This window comes from Ambystoma mexicanum, chromosome 14 (genome assembly GCF_040938575.1).
Source record: "Ambystoma mexicanum isolate Mex_15411 chromosome 14, UKY_AmexF1_1, whole genome shotgun sequence".
Taxonomy (NCBI): Eukaryota; Metazoa; Chordata; class Amphibia; order Caudata; family Ambystomatidae; genus Ambystoma; species Ambystoma mexicanum.
In genome coordinates, this window is record NC_090940.1 from 607,154,170 (window position 1) to 607,174,426 (window position 20,257).

A 20,257-nucleotide genomic window follows, 5' to 3' on the forward strand; every position below is an offset into this window, starting at 1 on the left:
AAAATTGTACAGAAGTGCCTGGAAGTGATGTTTGGCTGGGAACACCGAGGACCCATCGCTGATTTCTTCCCCGAGTTTGTGCCAGAGACTCATGTCCTCAAGAGGAAGTAACCTCTTTGCTGCACTGCAACACTGGAGGACCATTGCAGCTGAACCAAAAAAATAAAAATTGTACTCATTGTTCTGAAAACTTCAAGGCTGTTAAGAAAAGTATGTGACTACTAGTTCAATCCATGTTAGTGGTTTTCAGAGTTTCAGAGACCCAAAAGGTCGGCTATAGGAATAGATTTGGTTCAATCCAATAGGTCTCAGGTGGTGAAAGGGGCAAATTGGGAGCTAAGCAGTGGTGTTGCTTCCAATCACAGGCATAATACATACGCGATACAGAGGAAGCACAAAAAACTCTGCATTTGGAGCCAAGCAGACCTGTGTTGGACAAGGCGAGTGACTGGATCTGGGTCAATAAATCAAGAATACCTTCTCAATTAACTAGCTGTTTTGGAAACAGCTGGGAAGGGTAGGTGCATAGGTAAGTTTTGGCTTCTCGATTGGAATTTCAGGTTAGTAGAAGCAGGGCCTCTGGGATAATGAACCAGCAAGGATGAGGTGACCTGTGACGACAACTAAAGTAACAAAATCACCACAGCAAGGACACAGCAATGAAGGGAACCCAGCAAGTGTCACAGGCGGCTCAAGGGTGTCCCAGAGAATGGAGTCAGGCCGTCGGGGCAATCCCATGATGGAGGGTAGCCGCAGAAGGCAACCCAATATGTCTCATGATAGCGGGTCAGACACTGTAGCAGCAAATCCCTCAGGAATTCAGCAAGGCAGCTGGGCCACCCATGTCAGGGGTCCAACCAGGGCAGGAAGGCTTCCAGGCACAGGACTGCAGACACAGAGGATCCAGCAATGAAGTTCAGATGTTTCAGTATTGAAAGCTATAAGGAAGCAGCAGAAGAGGCCAGACCGGTGTTTTCCCATAAGGAGTGGGCCCAGCTGGTAGAGCAAGTCACAGTAGCATCAGATGTACACCATCTTGCTTGCAGAGCTTCCACCTAAGTTCCCAAACAGATCTGAGAATGGTACAGAGTCTTGCCATGATGTACACATTTGTCCAGGGGCAGGGTTAGTCGGCCCAGCCCAGCAATTAATTTGTGTGCCGTGTTCATCAAGTTTTAGCAGCCAAACAATCAGAGGTGGCCACAATCAGTGGTGGCCAGCCATGCTTCCAAACACTCAGGCACACACATTCATTTTTTAGATCAGGAATACTGGTAGACCCCAAGTATCCACAAAGAGAGGCCATTATGGACTCCAAAAGAGCTTACATGGGCATTGCTCCCAAAGCTACAAAACAAAATGGAGGGGGCGTAGGATTTGTAAAAGGCCTCACCCCAATTGACTAGTATATATGGGCATGTGTGGCTACTAATGTCGTAAAAGGCTACAGACATGGTTTAGCCAATTGTGATGATTCATCAGATGTTATCACTTTTCCCCGAGGGGGAGCCCCTTTCCATGAAACCAGGGAGGTGAGGCTGCTACCCGATAGTCCCCCTGGCGGTGGTACAATGTGGGAGGATCTCATGGGGAGAGATTGCCCACCCCGCCCACACCCACGATGAGGATGACAAACACCTGGATAGAATTAGGCACAATATCCCCAACCTAACCTTCCCAAACCCTTTGCCATCTTTTAGCCAACCTTCACTTGCTAACACTTCCATCTGCTATTGCAACGTTATACCATTTACTGACTCTAGTACTGAGACAAAGAGGATGCACAGATGCAGGAAGAGAACTTCCCTGAACTTAGAGGAGCATTCTAGCGTTCCAGGAAGAAACATACCTGTATGGACTTTAAAACACAGAAGAGGGACTTGACACAATGTCAAGCTGTCCCCAGTGCAACAACGCGCGTGGAAGCTGCTCGGCTCAGGAGATTTGAGGGGCTGGAGACCGGGAGGCCGTCGGAGAAGAAGATGTGTCTCTAGCTGTTCTCACACAAGACCCTGCAAGAAGTTGTCGAGGCAGTAGCACGGCTTCCAGGAAGAGGTGGGCCGTGACAAGTGCAGAAGCTGCAAGGAGCCAAAGGCTGCGGGCCCGCCGCAGTGGCACAGAAGCCCTTTGAAGAGCGAAACAAGGACTGTGCAGACCCCAGGAAAGAGGAGCCCAGAAGGTACGGGAGAGAGTGGGCTGGCTGGTGTGGGCACAAGAGGGTCATGTCCGGAAAAAGGCACATGGGGAAACGAGGGCATGCAACAGTCCCCTAATTTAGAAGCAAGTGAACTATGCATAAGAGAAAATCTTCCTTGTGTCAGTGATAGCGCCAAAATCACTGACAACCAGAGAAGGGTCAAGGACCCCAATGTGAGAGATTGTGACTTTTGCATCCGAGGATGTCCTCCTTGTGTTGGTGGTAGCCTCAGGAACACTAACCATCAGAAAAGGGACGAGGACCCCAACGATAGAAAAGAAGATACAAATACAAGTCATCGTCCTCATGGCAGTACTTGGCAGGGTAATGAACCAAGTGGGACAAGTCACAGAAGAGGCAAAAGAGAAACCAGGGTCTGGGGCCCAATATCAGAAAGGGATACGCGTCATCTTCCTCCTGGCAGCAGTTGGCACGGAAGTGAACCAACTGGGCTAAGTCAAAGAAGAGGTGACACCAGAATTGGGGATTATAAGTGTTAGGCCTAATGGAAAGAAGGCCAGGGGATTGGAGTCATTCCCCTTTGTTGTGATGAACTCAGAACAAGATACCAGGAGAAGGGAGTCATTCTCCTGGTAGCTGGAAACGGCAGTAAAGTCCAAGAAGATCTGAGGAAGGGTGTCATTTTCCCAGGCTGTTTGAAGGAACAGAAAACTCAGACTGGCACTAAGGACACAAGGGGCCTGGGGAAGGGAATCATTCCCGCAGGCAATCTGAAAACATATGTTGCGAAAAGGGAGTCATTTTCCTGACCTACCAAGAAGCAGTGCTAGAGTGTTTGGGACTCTTACTATCAGGGCAAGGGAGTCATTCCCCCTGATAACAAGTCTGAAGTATTGTTTGGAACATGCTGGCAGGGGTTGGGAGCTATTCCCCCAAGAATGTGTGAGATGCAAGACTGTTTTTAACTGAATAAAACTGTTACAAAAACCAGGAACTTGAACCTAGGAGAAGGGAGTCATTCCCGTGGAATCGCGTTAGGGGAGTTTTCCTAAAGTCTACCTGGAGGCGAGACTTCATAAAACTATCCCTTGGTATACAGGTCCCCAACTCGAAGTATAAGTCTGTACTACCCAAAGGTTGGGTAGAATGGTAGAGCAGCCAGGCTTATTTTATGAGGAGGATGTGATCTGCAGGTTAGTAAAGAGAACTCAGTAAATACATTAGTCCAATGAAACACTTACACACTGAAAGTTACAGTAAAGTATACATTTATTTCATATACACAAGGCAAGGTAAGTAAATACTATTTTAGACTAACCAACACATAATAGAAAACAATAGCAACACTTTTTCATGTGACTGCTTAAGTATTAGTGGCTCGCACCCACAATTGTTACAGCGAAATGACAGTGATGATATCTCCACTGGTAAAATAGTAGTGGTTTACACCAGCAATTGTTACAATAACATTTAGTTATAAAGTCACTCAGACAAGTGTTTGTTGGAAAGAAAAAGGGTTACTCAACACTAATACCAGTAATTTATACTTTAGAAAGACTTTTGAAGGATTCTAGCACTTTAGCAGTCCATTGGCAAAGGTTCCTCAGGATACTTAATTACTTTTAAGAGAAATGCTGTAGTTGAATAAAAAGTTAGGGGGGACCTTGGAAAAGACTCCCTATTCACGCACAAGCTATTAAGCCTGGGCCAAGGATATGGGTAGACACCCAGACACCTAGTATTGCACTCCACTCACACTGGAGCTACTATTCGGTTTAAGGTAAGAACTAAGTTTATCCCCACAGTACCTTACTTAGGTGATTTGAAGAAAATGCAGCTGCCTTCTTTCCTGTGCAGCAGCAACGGGCTCAGTCTCCTGATTCCTTGGTCTGGTGACGAAAGGCAGGACTCTGGAAGGGATGTTGCAGCAGCAGTTGTGAGAAAGGACCCTCAGTAAGGCTTTCCTCAGTCTCCCATGTCGGTCTGGGGTTTTGGCGCCTTTTTATCAGCTCCAACAATGAACAGTTTCCACCCGGTCGATCTGCCTCAGTTCTGCAGTCCTGCTCTCTGGTGAGGGGACTTTGAGGAGTGAGGATGGGTCTCTGTAGGTCCAACTGGAGCTCACCAAAGCTCTGGGAGGATTTGTGCACTGGAAGACGATGCACTGCAGTTGGGCCGGAGGTCCGCTGGTATTCGCGATTTGCAGCCCTGGAAGGTCACAGCACTTGGGGCGAAGGCTCGTTCTGCAGCTCGTCTTATGGCCAGTTGGTCCCACCAGCCAAAAGGAAGAAGTCCTCATCGGAGCTCCTCTGTCGATAAGAAAACGGGGCCAGGGCAGCAGTGGTCGCTTCACGGTTACTGGAAGGGTCTGCTGGCGTCTCTGGTCATCTTCAGCTTCGGATCTTCTGTTCCAGTGGTCGACTTGCCTTCTGCCTCAAGAACCTTACCTTTTATTAGAATGTCCCATTCACTCCTCTGCAAACTCTCCCTGCATTTTACAGAAAGGGGCGATAGGCTGTCCAATCAGGACAGCCAGCCCTCCAGTGGGAACAGGTTCCATTCAGCCTCTCCAACAGACAAAGGACGGTTGAGTTTTGGGCTCCTCCCCTGCTTCCTGCCTTCACAAACACACTGGAGGATAGGTGGGGACACTAAGGGTTCCGCCAAAGGCAAAACTCACATTCAGACTTTCCCATCCCAGAATGGTAGAAGAGGGGCTAATAGAGGACAACCACACAAGAAATGGCAAAACTAAAAAGGAAAGGGCATAACTGAGCCTGTGAATACAATCTGCGGTTGAAAATAGCACAAAAGTTGGTAGAACATGTCCACGCGACCTGCCATAACTTTAGGGTTGTCACTGTGACCACAACATCACAGTAGCAGAGAGACGGGGGATGCTAGGTATCCCCTTATCACTCTGCATAAGGTGGGGGGAGCTAATCTCTCATGTTCATGTTTTAGAAAGGATGCAATGTATCCATCTTTCCTTAAGAACAGTAGTGCGTAGGGAAATGAAAGAATAAAAAAAGGAGAACCCAAAGGGTCCCCAGCCATCCTGCAGAGAGGGTGCTATGTGCTGCAAAAGTGTAACACAGATGACTTTAAGAGATGTGGAGGAAAGCATGACCCCATAACATAAGGTAAAACATAAGGAACAAAGTTCCCAAGGTAGAGCATATAAGAATGAATGAGGGGAAAAGGGCTTCCCTCATTCAGGAGAACAGAAAAGGTCCAGAAGTCCAGCAAAACGTGCTGGGGGGTCTCACCAGGAGCAGGGCTTAAGCATAAAACTGGTAAATATAGCACATCGGCAAGAACAATGCTACTTTAATTATCATTTTTAGTGTGAGGGTCAGAAGCAAGGTTTTCAAGACACAGGATATCTGTCAACACAAAATACCCACCGTCCTGACAGTCACCTTAGATCTTTTACTTGAGGCAGGGAAAACCACCCCCTCCAAGAGAAGGGTATACGTGGGTTTTAATGTTTTCTTTTTCACTGAATAAAAGAATTGGCCCACAAATATGCCACCTTTGTGTCAGTCTGCTCTTTCTGTACCCTTACACAATAGTACATTACACAATTTCCACCAGCCTTCTCCTGTACACATCCAAAGTGAGTTGCAGTGACAGGGCACTTCTTTAGTAGTCCATATGATCACAAGAATTCAGAAATCTACGAAACCCAGAAAACCTTTAGGGTACTTACAAAGCTAGAAAATAAAATTCTTCACTGACAGTTTGATTTAATTAATACTCTTTACAGCAAAGTTATTGTATTACAAATATGCCATTCCATTGCGACTGTAGGGTGGGATTGTGATTGCAACAATAGCAGCCTAATCAAGGTACACCACCTAAAGGTTCCACAGATGGCTTAAAATTGGAGTAAGTTGAACAGTCTTTTTAACAAATGTAGAGTCGCATCAGGATTTCTCAAGAGGCACAGTAACGTATCGTGTGGTCACAATATTTGTTGTGTTTTATGGGCTGCTTTGCTGCATGGATATAAATTCAGAATAGGAAAAATAGGTGAAGGCGATGACATGGAGCGAGTATTGAACTGTATTGCAGTTAACCATTGTGTGGCATCTGCTGCCTCTTTTTGACCCTTTCTTTTACTCTCCAGGTACTTCACGACTATGTGCAGCTGGTGGAAGATGTGGACATGAGATTGACCCTTGCCACAAAGTACAAATGCCACAACGTTGTCATTGATGTGAGTGCTGGGGGGGGGCTCCTCTTTCGTGCAGGAAGATGAAGAGGTGGCAGTGTGCTGTCAGCATGGGGTACATCCCATCCTTGCTTGTGAAAGCTGGGAGTTGAAAGACAGCTAGTGTAGCTCCCATCAACGCACCTGAAATCTGAGTGTTTATACCATGCTTTAAGCCACTATGAAACTAAGATCATTAGATAAAATATTTCAAAAGAAAACATGTTGCTGGGTAGAACCACAGGTAAGCATTATATATGCTCACTGTAATAATTCCTTGGTGTGTGTATGTGCCCACTACACCAATTCTTCCTTAGTATATGTTGTAGGGGAGGCATGGTATCACAAGTATGACACAGACACAATAGGTACAATTTGTAAAACATTCATTGAAGTTTCTCGGGTTGGAAAAACTCCTAATTTGCCCTATAACTAAGATGGGAGTAGTCTCAACCATCAAACGATAAAACAGTCCTAGTAGAGTCTTTCAAATCAAAATGGCCTATTCTAACAAAACCTAATGTCTGCCCTATCTCTTGTACAAAAAGTGTATAAAGGAGAAATGTACGTAAAGGAAAACTCAGTGTTCAAAAGAATAAATCTGAGGGGGACCCACGTTGAACCACACGAAGTAAGGCAGTCCCTGTAGGCAAGATGATGCACTCTGGCTCGGGTTTTCAACAAAATAACAGTTTCGGAATGTGGATCGAGGCCTGCCTGGCCTTCCACTTTAAAGTCTCTCTTTCCAGACTTCCAAATAATGTTTCAACAAAATGTTCACGTAGGCCCCTCCCCCTCTGTCAGGCTCAGACCTCTTCAAAATTAAGTTCAACAGAAACTTGCAATGGGGCAACCTTCCACAAACTTATTACACTTTGGGTCTCCCTCAGTCGGGCTCAGACAGCTTTCGGATGTCGACAACTTAAGAATGTGCGTGGCTTTCTTTACAGACCTCCGCAGGGCCACTTTGACTTAAAAATTCAAGGTTCAACTTTCACTCTCTCCTTCTCTAAGGGTTAATTTTGTTTACTTTGCTTTTGCATTTCATTTGCTTTATCATTACAAAGAATGCACCTTTCACAGAGACATTCGAGTGGGCTACTTCCTTTTGCCGAACCACTCCGTTATTCAGGATCGCTGATTTCTCCGCTGTCCTTACTTCAAAGTTCACTCATAGGCTGGTCTCTCAGGTCGCTTGTCAACTCACCGGCTGTGTGCGTTTCTTTATTGGTTTTACAATTTCCAATTCACGAGTCAAGGTTCGTACCACAGGCTTGGCCTCGCCTCCCCAACTTTGCCGTTCACCCGGGAGGGTCGCTGGCCTCCTTGCAACACAATGCAGCCTTCTGATGTGCGACTTGGCCTACTCCACGTGTCTTTGGCGACCTGTCATTGGCAACGACCTCCAGTAGGGAACTCGTAGAATTTTCGGACTGCTGCTCTCGTCACTTGGTCCGTTGCTCTGCTCCAGTAGGTTTGCCTTTGATCCGGAAGTTCTGTTCGTACTAGTTTTCCGCCTTGCTCAGTGTGTGTCTTTAGGTTCTGCCTTTTATCCATGTGAGGAGAGGTAATTGGTATCAGGTGTATGCACTTAGAATCAAGTGCCTGACCCGATTAACGGGACATGTCCAATATGATGTATGAGAGTTAGTCTTGTTACTCTGTCACCCTCTTCCTCGGCGCAGTGTTTGTGTCAAAAGGGATGCGGGGGATTGGGACCTCAGAGAATCCTAAAAAATAGGATGGGTTAGGTGAACAAAAAAGGGGTGAATACTGCGTCTCTCCATCAGATGCCTCACTCCCATTTCCCGAAGGCCCCTCACCCAGGTCATCCTCCTGCATAGTCCACCTCCAGGAACTGGATCCAAAAGCGATGGCTGTGTCCTGGCTACCTGGATGAGGAGTCCCCAAGGACTAGCGTGTGAGACACCCTTTGGTTTCTCACATTGTACCCAAACAATGTCATCATACACATGCCGTCACATACTCTATCCCAATGTATACATTCCCTCTGTACAATAACTTCCAAAGTATATGTTACCTGGGTATGAACACTTTCAAGGTGTATGGATTCAGAGGATGACCACTTCTGGTGTACATATGAAATAAGTCATTTATAATGCGCCTGTACACAAGTGTTTCTAGTGTACACAATGTGTCCTGCGCACCATTCATTGGATGATTACCTTTGCCCAGTTCACCATCACCTTTATCTTTTGCTTGCTCCATGCAACATCACGCTAGAGCTATGGTTGTTAAATTTGTCCGCTACCCAATCTCTTCCAGGGTATATTTAGGCAAGAGCCAAACAAAATAATAGCTATTGAATTGTTTTCTCCTAATTGTCAGTATTGAACTGCTAATCTCTTATACAATCGCCAAACTGGAGTTGCCGGGGAGTTGCTTCTGACACCCAACACCAGGGGTATCCAGGAGGTGCTTCCAGAATGTACGTGGCCCACGTGGCTAATGACAATGATACTGATGCTGATGGTGCAGGAGTTTGCATTGTGGATCTAACTGAAGCTTCTGAAAATGAGCCTGCAGAGATGGACATAGTGAAAAAGACCTGTTGCAGTGGGCGGAAGAAGCGTAAAAGGAAAAACAAAGCTAATGATGTACTCCTTAGTTCCAATGATTTCCGCACTGAACCTAAACCTAAAAATCAAAAGGGTTGAAAAATAAAGAAATCTGTTCAAACAAATTTCTTTCGGTCTATGGCTTCTTCAACTAAAGAGTTAATTCCTGACACACGTGGTCACTTTGAAAAATATGGAACAGCAAACCTTTGAAGGCAATGAGCTAAGAATTGCCAGGGACCAGATTCATGGTAGTGACGAGCAGACGGCTGGCTCTCGAACAAGAGCCTCTCTCAAAACAGCCGTACCGCTTTCAGTTGGATTGCAAACTGAAATAGCCCACAACCCAGCCAAGTGGGAGCCCATCTTTAATTGTGTCAAAAAAAGAATCAGACTTTTCCTGTCTCTGCTGAAATCGGATCAGTGAACCAAGCTTTGAGTGGGACGAGTTCCACGAGGCCTATTGCCCTAATTTGCAAAGCCACTATTGGTATACAAACTGAAAAAGCTTTTGAAGTAACCAAGTGGGAGCCAATTGTTTACAGAGGGAAAAAAAGCTCAAGCTCCTCCTTATTTCCTCTGAGATAATCTTGGATACCCAACACTTTTTGAAGGACAGAATGCCCATTGCAAATAATGCATGCTTAGGGTTTGACCATGTGTCAACAGTGAAGGAAGCTGGTGGACAGTTACCTTCACTGGGAGGACAGGTGGCGTGGACTACTACAGAAACTGTTATACAGGCTCGGGTAGATTCAGCTTTGGTTCGATCTGACCCCTGCCTCTCGCCTATTCAATCATTTGCTATCCCCAGGGTGTGGATCAAGAGCGTTAAAAGAGGAAAAGGACATTAAGGCGCTAAATCGTAGTACTATCTTGTTAGCCTTAAAGAAAATCCCAGACATCTATCTTTTTTCATCAAATCATATTGAATATGTTTGCTTTCCACATGAGAAATGCACATCTATAGCTGGGCTTAAAATCACGGCTAGGAGCTGATGCTCTACTGGCAGCCAGTATAGATTTGAGAAATTTAGGTCTCAAAATTTTATCAGAAATAATCATTTATAATCTGCAGGATTTCAATTCTAGGAAAAGAGCTGAGAGGAACAGGGTGATGAGTTTTAAATCAGGCAGGCCTCTCTCCCGAATCAAACAATAGGCCAGTAAAATCACCCATACCAACCTCTCTAAACAAGTCAACATGACTGCCTCAGCCACCGCCTACACTGGGAAACTAATTAGGGCCTGCAGACCCTTCCTATCCACAAATAGCTGCCTTACACTGGCCAGGGCCCTCATAAAATCGAAGCTTGACTTCTGCAATAGCCTCTACTTAGGAGCCAACCAAGTCATAATTAATAAACTCCAGGTTCTCCAGAACAACGCGCTGCGAGTAGCACTAAACATCCCTAGGAGAGAGCACATCTCCCACATAAGAATTTCCTGCAAATGTCTATCCATTCAACAAAAAATTGACTTAAAAACCCTCTGCCTCACCTACAAAGCCCTAAACCACCTACCCCCCCCATCTCACTAACAAACTCACTTTGAAGCAGAGCACTAGAATTACTAGATCGTCCAACACTCTCTGCCTCAATGTGCCCAGATATACCTCTAAGAGAGCCGGCGGCTCAAGTTTCACGGTCCTTGCCCCTCAACTTTGGAACACCTTGCCGTTGAACATCAAAGTGACCAAATCCTTCCAACAGTTCAGGAAACTAGTCATTAGCTGGCTACTGGATAAAACCACTCCCAAGACAGACTAAGCACAGCACCAATTGTATATATTGTACATACCATATATGGGCTCAACCATTTGCTCTAAATATCACTGTTTGTATATGTTGTATATTGTATATTACCATTTTTCTTTGTTAACTGCATAACCTGTATATATTGTACTTCTGTAACCTGTCACTGCAAGCGCCCTTTCACTCCTGGGTCCGGAGCGCTATACAAAATAAATAAACAAACAAACAAAACCCTACGGTGAGCAGTGCTCCTTAAATGATTCCAAAACAAAGGTGTGGTCTTTGCTGCCGGATATTTTGAGCCTATAATCTTTGAGAAACTGGGAGTTACTGAGGCCAGTTTCTAGTAAAGCTTGACCTAAGAATGTTAGGATGGAACAGGCAGGGCTCCAGTTCTTTTAAATGCAAAGCAATGAAAGAGAGTATATTTGGTAGCTATGACGTAATATTATTTCAGGAAACCTGGCTGACCCACAGCTTTAAGATGGATGGCGTCCTCATAGTAGAGCAGTTAGCAATTCAAGTGAGGGGTGGGCGGCGTGCCAGTGGCCTCATGATCATCATGCAGGCCTCAATAGGTGATAGAATTGAGTTCATACCAACTTCAACTTAGTGCCTATTAGCTGCCTTAGTAACCATAAGAGGAATCAGGCCCCTGTATGCAATTGCAGTGTTTAACATCTACTGGAACCCCACCTGTCTCAAACTAACAGATATTCTGGAATCATGATCTGATCTGCTACTTAGAATAAAGAACTCGTATGGCTCTGTAGGAATAATATTGTCAGGTGATTTGAAGTCAGTGCGTAACATCACGCTTGATGGGGTTAAAAACAATATATAGAAAGCCCATCGTAAATGGTGGGTATTTGTTGGCTTTTTTCACACGCTGTAACCTTGTAATGGTGTACGGGAATGTGCAGGGATATCCCCTCGCAATAACCTGGCCTAGGGGTCGAGTGGGTTCTACCGTAGACTACCTATTTCGGAGGGATTGTGTCCTCCGACGTATTCCTTATCTTGATAGATTACATTCCAGCTTGCTGGCCTTGGAAATTTTTTCAGTAGAGGGCGCTGCGCATCGACGTCCCTCGAGCTGGTGTCCCTCGACAGCCACCGCCTCGGCGCCGACGTCATCATGCGTATAAATGGACTCGCGCAGCGACCGTTGCTCAGTTCCGTTTTTCCACGCTTTGTGGGCCTCGGAATCGTGGTGCTCAGTTCTTTCTTCAAGTAGTTTCTACTTATTCCTCGAATATATCATCTTTACTCGATGGCTTCCTCATCCGAACCGTCGACCCCACGGTCCGGCTTCAAAATGTGTCGTGATTGTGGGAAGAAAATGTCATTGACGGATCGTCACAGGATCTGTTTGTGGTGCCTGGGATCGGAGCCTCACTGTTCAGAATGCGAGGACTGCATGTCCATGACGGCGAAAGCCTTGAAGGAGCGTAAGGGGAAGCTAGAAAGAGGTAAGACTCTTAAAACTTCTACTCCTTCGAAAGTTTCCTTGGCAGAGTCGAGACATTCGTCTCCTCGCCATCACAGGAAACATTCCCGTTCAAGGTCTCGAAGCAGTTCCCATCAGTCTTCGAGATCTAAACACTAGAAAAAGAGGTGTTGTAGATCTCCCTCTTCTTCGTCGTCTTCCACTTCCCCGGAAAGGGTCACCTGCCCCACGAAACACAGCTCTCCAGCTAAGTGGGAGGAATTCCGTAAAAAAATGCTTAGCGTCTTCGAGAAAGCGGCCTCGACCCCCTCGGAGACAGCTAAAGGTGATACTCTGGGTGAAAGACCCGAAAAATCAAAACGCTGCGAGTCATTGTGCCCGGCGAATGAAACTGCCAGAGAGCATCATGAACCATCGAGCAAAGGCAGTAAGACTGCGTCATCGGCGCCGTCGTCGAATGTTCCTTTGACTCATAAATCTGCGTCATCGACGCCTCTATCGTAGGGCCTGTCGACACACAAATCAGTCGAATCGACGCCGTCTTCGACGCCGATGTCGACACCGATAAAGGACAGACCTACTGCTGTTACCACATCTCTGTCAGTAGAAGTACCGAGGGCTTCGATCATGACCTCGAGAATGTCGTTGATAACCTCGACGACTCCGAGTAGGATCCCGATCCTCTCGGGTTCTTCGAGGCCCCTTCATACTTTTTCGACTCCTTTTTCGGTTTCATCGAATCCTTTGACTTCCGCGTCAACAACTTCGACGTTTTCTCAACCTGTGACTACAAGCTTGGCCCCTTCTGCTCTAGAAATGGGTTTTAAACCATACCCTAGATTTGATTATTTTAGAGCTTTGTCCTCTATATATGAGGAAGGGGAGGATTCCGATCATGAGAGACCTTTTGGGTTGCAAAGGACCACAACACCTATTCCTGAGGAATTTATCTCAGAAGAGAACAGGTTAAAGGATCTTCAAGATTCCTTACATGAGGCAAGTGGTTTAGATACTTCTCCTGACGTAGAATTTGCTAAACCAGACCCTCAGGAACATGCTGAGACCCCTTATAGGGTTCTGATGGCCAGAATAATAGAGTTCATGGGGTGGTCTACACCTTCACCTTCTTTTCAGCAGGATGACCTTACTGACATCCTAGATAAAGGTCCACAGGAAGATCCTGTTGTTCCCTTTCATTCTGCACTACAGAGAAAAATGTCTGCTAATTGGGAAACTCCTGAAGTAATCCCGGCAGTTAACATAAAACTATCTGCCAAATACAGAGTATCTGTCTCAGACCCTGAATATTTGAGCAAGCATCCAACTCCAGAGAGTTTGGTTGTACAAGTAGCAATTTCATCGAACAGTAGATCTGCATACCCTACTATTCCACAGGACAGGGATGATAAAAGGTTTGATGCTATGTCAAAAAAAGGGTTTTCGGCATGTAGCATGGCGCTTAAATCTATTAACGCCACTTGCACGCTTGCAAGATTCAGCCATACACTTTGGGAGTGTGCTTCATCTGCGGCTGACTGTCTCCCGGAAGGAGAGGAAAGGGAAGCATTTTTAAAGATCATTAAAGATGGGAAAGATGCAATGTCCGAGTCCCTTCAACTGGCATTGATTCTGCTGACAGTATCAGCTGGGCCATGGCGGCTAGTACTACAATCCGCAGATATGCGTGGTTGCGAAAGTCTGGATTTGCTCCAGATGTACAGGCCAGACTTTTGAATATGCCCTTTGACGGCACGTCTTTGTTTGGTAAAAAGGCTGATGACAGCCTGGAGACATCTAAGGCAGCAGCGAAATCTCTTGGAGCTGCAATCCGTCAGACCCCAAATCGCCCCTCAGGAACTTCCTGGAGGGGTAGGTCCTTTTGCTTTTACTCCGCATTCGGAAAAGGCAGAGGACAGCCAGCTCAAAGGGGCCAAAAACGATTCACCCGTGGTGGACGGGTTAAAGGTACACAAGCCGCAGCAGCAGGTGCCTCTTTACACTCGGCATCTGTGTCAGCCGCCTCTAAACCCCTCTGAGGTCTCTCCCCACAAGACACCAGCAGGGGGCAGGTTAACTCAACATCTGGCGGAATGGCAGACTATTACGTGAGATGCTTGGGCATTGGAGACAGTTGCCCAAGGTTACTGTCCGCCCTTCCTACACACCCCTCAGAGTCATCCACCGGGGATCAACTCTTTGAAGTTTCCAGATCTGCTCCTTCTACAGGAGATTCTAGACCTGCTAGAGAAAGGTGCCATAGAACCAGTACCTGTAGCGGAGAGGAACAAAGGTTGGTATTCCCCCTACTTCCTAGTACCGAAGAAGGACGGAGGACTGAGACCCATCTTGGACTTGCGAGAATTGAACAAATGCCTCAGGAAAGACAAGTTCAAGATGGTAACTCTTTCTCAGATCCTTCAGGCCCTCCAGCTTCAGGACTGGTTGGTATCCCTAGATCTTCAGGATGCTTATTTCCATTAGCCAATCCATCTCAAACACAGGAAATACCTGAGGTTCGCAATTGACAACTCTCACTTTCAATTTCGAGTTTTGCCATTTGGGCTGACCTCCGCCCAAGGGTCTTCACCAAGCTAATGTCGGTAGTGGCTGCAAGTCTAAGGAGGGAAGGGATCCACGTCTACCCTTACCTGGACGATTGGTTGATCAGAGCAGTATCTTCGGAACATGCTCAGATCCAACTAGATTATGTCTGCCACTTCCTTCACAAACTGGGCTTCTCCCTCAATTTAAAGAAGTCACAGATGCTACCGTCACAGAGACTCCAGTTCATTGGAGCAGTCCTGGACACTTCCCTGGGAAAAGCCTCGCCACCAGAGGTGAGGGCTCAAGATATTCTACAGATGGTCACCAAGTTTCAAAATGCCCAACGTCTACCAGCCTTCGACTTTTTGAGGTTGCTCGGCCTCATGGCATCCTGCATCTTCCTAGTGCCAGAGGCTCACCTGAGAATGAGATCCCTCCAGTGGGCTCTAAGAACCCAATGGTCGCAATTCTCAGGGAGAATGTCAGATGATCTTCAAATCCCAGACAGAATAGCTTGAGACCTTCAGTGGTGGGCCTGTCGGGAGAACATCTTGAAAGGGGAACAGATTTGGCAACCATGGCCGGAGATAACAGTAGTCACGGATGCCTCACTCACGGGGTGGGGAGCCCATACCAACGACTTGACCATCAGCGGTCGTTGGTCTCCATCGGAGTCCAGACTACACATCAACCTATTAGAGCTGAGAGCAATCACACTAGCGCTGAAAGCTTTTCTGCCATCAGTACAGGGAAAGAATGTCCTGATAATGATGGACAATACAGTGGCCATGCACTACCTTAACAAAAGAGGAGGCGAGGGTCACTGCCACTGTGCAGAGAGGCAATGCAGCTCTGGTTCTGGGCAATTCAGGAAGGAATCGCTCTATCAGCAATTCAGCTAGCCAGAGAGAAGAACTTGACAGCGGAGGCTCTGAGCAGGCAGAGCACAGTCTCCCACTTGTGGGAGCTAGCTCAGGAAGTCCTTCAGGAGATGTTCACCCTTTGGAGAACCCTTCAAGTGGATCTGTTCGCAACCAGCATGAACAGGAAGTGCGATCAGTTTTGTTCAAGGGATTTTCCCCCGAGAGGAGCTCTAGGGGACGCGTTCGTAGTGGACTGGGAGTTTCCACTTCTGTACGCGTTTCCTCCACTCCCTGTCATTCCTCAAATGATCAGGAGGTTGAGAAGATTCCGGAAATACATGATCCTAATTGCCCCGGATTGGGCCAGGAGAACGTGGTACCAGGAACTTCTGGACATGTCCATCTGTCCTCCAATTTGTCTTCCGCAAAGAGAGGACCTTCTCTCGCAGAAGGGAGGTCAGGTTCTCCATCCAGACATCAGAACGCTCAACCTCCACGCTTGGTTTCTGAAAGGTTGAGATACAAGGATTGGGACCTTCTGGATGACGTCATGGAGGTGTTGCTTTCGGCTAGAAGGCCAGCAACAAAGACTTTATACCGCTGCCGTTGGAACAGATTTTGCAGCTGGTGCAGAGAAGAGAATATCGACCCCTTTTCATGCGGTACACCAATGGTGTTATCGTTTTTGCTCTATTTGGCGAATTCAAGTCTCCATGTTGGTACGATCAAGGGCTGCCTCGCAGCGTTGCCAATCTTCAAGCGCACTGCAGAGGAGCCATCATATTTCAAACTACCCCTAGTGATCCAATTCCTGAAGGGATTAACTAATGTTTATCCCCCAAAGCCTTTCCAAGTTCCCTTATGGGATTTAAATCTAGTCTTAAACTTCCTAATGGGTACTCCTTTTGAACCACTCCATTCTTGTTCATTAAGATTTCTCACCCTTAAAACTGTCCTACTAGTGGCTTTAACATCTGCCAGAAGAGTGAGCGAATTACAAGCTCTATCTTGCAAATCTCCTCATACTATTTTTCACAAAGACAAGGTTGTCTTACAAGTGAAGCCTAATTTCTTCCCAAAGGTGGTCTCTGAATTCCACATCACTCAGAAGATAACCTTACCTTCATTCTATCCTCCTCCCCATCCAGGGAAAGAGGAAGAGAGGCTGCATAGGCTGGATCCAAGGCGTGCCTTGAGCTTTTATATCAGCAGACTTGCTAGGATAAGGCAAGCAGACCAGTTGTTTGTAGGTTATGCAGGACACAAATTAGGACTGCCAATCACAAAACAGACCATTTCATGATGGATTATATTGGCCATTCCTAGAATGCTACAAATTGGCAGGGAACGAGCCCCCTCAACATCTTAGGGCTCATTCAACCAGGGGTATCGCAGCCTCTTCGGCCCTCCAAAGAGGGGTAACGATTCGAGACATATGTGCAGCTGCCACATGGTCGTCCGCACATACCTTTACAAAATTCTACAATCTGAATTCCTCCTCTAGCCAGGAGACAAGATTTGGTAAAGCTGTGTTACATTCTGTATATTCTTGAAGGGAAATATTCCAATTTTACTCCCACCTCCGTTTGTACACCACTGCTATGGGAGTCTATCAAGATAAGGAATACGTCGGAGGACATAATCCCTTCGAAGAACAAGTTACTTCTTACCTTGTAACGTTCTTTCGATGGGATGTTCCTCCGACGTATTCCTTATCACCCCTCCCATCCATCCCCGCAGTAAAACCTCCCTTGTAGTTGCAGTTTACGCTCCTTCAAGGTCAATAACCAATTCATGCACAGCTACATTTTCAAGCTTCAAAACGGAACTGAGCAACGGTCGCTGCGCGAGTCCATTTATACGCATGATGACGTTGGCGCCGAGACAGTGGCTGTCGAGGGAAACCAGCTCGAGGGACGTCGACGCGCAGCACCCTCTACTGAAAAAAATTCCGAGGCCAGCAGGCTTGAATGTAATCTATCAAGATAAAGAATACGTCGGAGAAACATCCCATCGAAAGAACGTTACAAGGTAAGAAGTAACTTGCTCTTCTATCTTAAGATCTGTTTGCCAGGTGTGAGGGTTTTCGGGTCATAATTTGTATTTTGTATTTTATTGAATTTATATAGCCCTTTACTCCAAAGTGCTTTACATGAGAACAAGTAAACAATACAGCAAGCATGAGATGACAATTGAACCACAACCTGAAAACAGTATGAAGAACAACTTACAGAATTGCAGGGGTGAGGAGGGTGAAGGGATGGGAGAGGTGTGCAAGAGAGTAGTAGATGTTAGAGGAGGTAATAATGGGGGAAAGTGGGAATGCAGGAATGTGAAGGAAGAAGAGAGGAAAGGGAGAGGCTAGATGCAAGCAGGGGGAAGGGAGGAAGGAGGTAGGTTTGATGGAAAGGGTAAGGAAGAGCAGGAGTAAGAGGTGAGAGTAGTGGGGAAGGGAGGAGGAAAGGAACGTGGAAAGTTAGGGTGGAGAGTGGAAGAGATAAGATTTTAGGGAAGAGCGAAAGGAAGGGTAGGCGGGAGAAGAGCGGATGTGAAGGGGGAGGCGGTTCCAGTGGAAGGGAGCAAGGAGTTGGAAGGAGCGGAAGCGGGAGGGGGCGCAGGGTGTAGGAGGAGGAGAGAGTAGGAAAAGATTAGCAGAGCGGAGAGAGCAAGAAGGGGTGTAGAAAGAAAGAAGGGAGGAGAGGTAGGGGGGCAAGACCATAGAGTGATTTGAAAACAAGACAGAGGAACTTGAACTTGAGCTGGGAGTGAAAAGAGAACCAGCCCAGAGAGGTGAGGGAGGAGGAGATAGAATCAAGAGGTGAGAGAAGGCATAGGGAGCGGATGTCAGAGTGGTAGATGGATTTAAGAGGGGAGAGATGAGAGGAGGGGAGTCTGAAGAGAAGGGAGGAACAGTAGAAGAGCCTGGAGAAGAGGAGGGAGGTAATTAAGAGTTTAGTGGCGTGGAAGGTAAGGAGGGGTCATTTTTTTACAAATGTTGTAGAGGTGAAAGCGACAGGATTTAGCAGTGAGAGAAATGTGGTAAGATAGAGAGAGGAGAGGGTCGATATGGAGACCAAGGTTACGGGCATGGGGAGAGAAGGAAAGCTGTGAGGGGGGGAAAGAGAATGAAGGGGGGAGGAGAGGGGGAGGAACAGTGTTGGCTGGGAAGAAAAGGAGTTCAGTTTTGTCAGCATTCAGAGTAAGGAAGTGTGAGGACATCCAAGATTTAATGGCTGAAAGGCAAGAAGAGAGTTTATCATGAATGTCAGGAGAGAAAGAGGAGAAGGATAGGAAGAGCTGTGTGTCATCAGCATAGAAATGGTGCGAGATGCCAAAAGAGGAGATAATAGGAGCTAAGAATGAGGTGTAGAGCGACAAAATAAAGGGGTCAAGGACAGAGCCTTGGGGAACGCCGTGGTTAAGGGGAAAAGTAGGGGAGGAGGAGCTACCCCAAATAATGGAAGGCACTAGTGATCATGATATGTTGACAGGCATTTTCACCCAAAGAAAATTGGGGGTGACATCGGGACTTCACTCTGACCTGATAATGAACAAAGGCAGAAATAGAGTAGTAAAATTCAGACAAGGTGGAGTCTCTCTGAATAATAATTTGCAGAGTGGCCAATGCCATGACTGAGTCAGAGCTGACCAGAGTTTATAATCCTTCTAGTATTTTGGGACTTTTTGTGGGATATGGAATCTCCGAGAACCCAAAGTCCTTCTAAACGTGAGATTCATGCACATTCGTTTGATGAGGAAACTTGTCTCAGAAAGAGAGCCCCGAGGAAATCTATTTGAGGCCTAAAACGTACAACTACAACACACCAAGAATTTCAATTAGAATCAAAGACCTTGCAGAATAACTTTAAACATTGGTCCCATTCACATAGACATTTACAATATCAACAAGTCAGGGATATAATGTTGGGAGCCCTAGTGAACAACAATTCAAGGAATTTTTGGATGCTGGTTAACTCCTCTCGGGTCTCGCAGAGTCATCTTTTAAGTAATGTTATAGCGGATTCCACCTGGTGTGATTATTTTGGCGCCTTCTGTGGGAAACCCATAACCTCAATAATCAGAACGAGACCCTATGTGATGTGGAGGTTGACCCTGAGTGAAGTTATTATATCAGATCTAATCAAAAGATCCTTATCTTCTAGGGCTGCTGGCCCAAACGGATTGACTAATTTAATACTTAAATCCAATGTAGAAATATGGTCAAAACCTTAATGATTCTGTTTGGTGAGGTCTTAAGAAATGCTTTTCTTCCAGAATCGTGGAAGTCAGTCATAATTATCCCCCTCTATAAGGAGGGCGATGGGGCGGATCCTGCAATTATCGTCCGATCGCCCTTCTGGACGCTGACTGTAAGATCTTTGCACGGGCCATCTTGAGGGATTTGGAAGCCTGGTGAATAAAAAATTAAATCCTGTCAAATCAGCAGATAGGCTTTAGGAAGGGTCTTTTGACCTAACTCAATGGTCTAGTGATGTCCATCATGTCAAACAAGTCTTGGATGAAGGGCGGACCCATATTGTATGGGGCGTGGATAGATCTCTCCAAGGCCTTCAACACGATTAACAGGGAGTTGCTCTGGTCCTCCTGGGGCCTGCTAAATTTCTTGTTTGCAATATTAGCGAGCATGCACAAGGGTTCCACTCTCTGAGTCAGACTAAATGGCCAGGGTGAT

General features: G+C 46.3%; 1 protein-coding gene across 1 annotated transcript in view; it reads left to right on the top strand.

Moving 5' to 3' along the window:
• Positions 1-20,257, top strand: part of VIPAS39 (VPS33B interacting protein, apical-basolateral polarity regulator, spe-39 homolog) — a 375,619-nt gene that overhangs the window by 348,704 nt on the left and 6,658 nt on the right. The window contains exon 18 of the mRNA XM_069637994.1: positions 6,291-6,380. Within this exon, the coding sequence (XP_069494095.1) occupies positions 6,291-6,380 (90 nt within the window). The remainder of the gene's footprint in view (positions 1-6,290; positions 6,381-20,257) is intronic.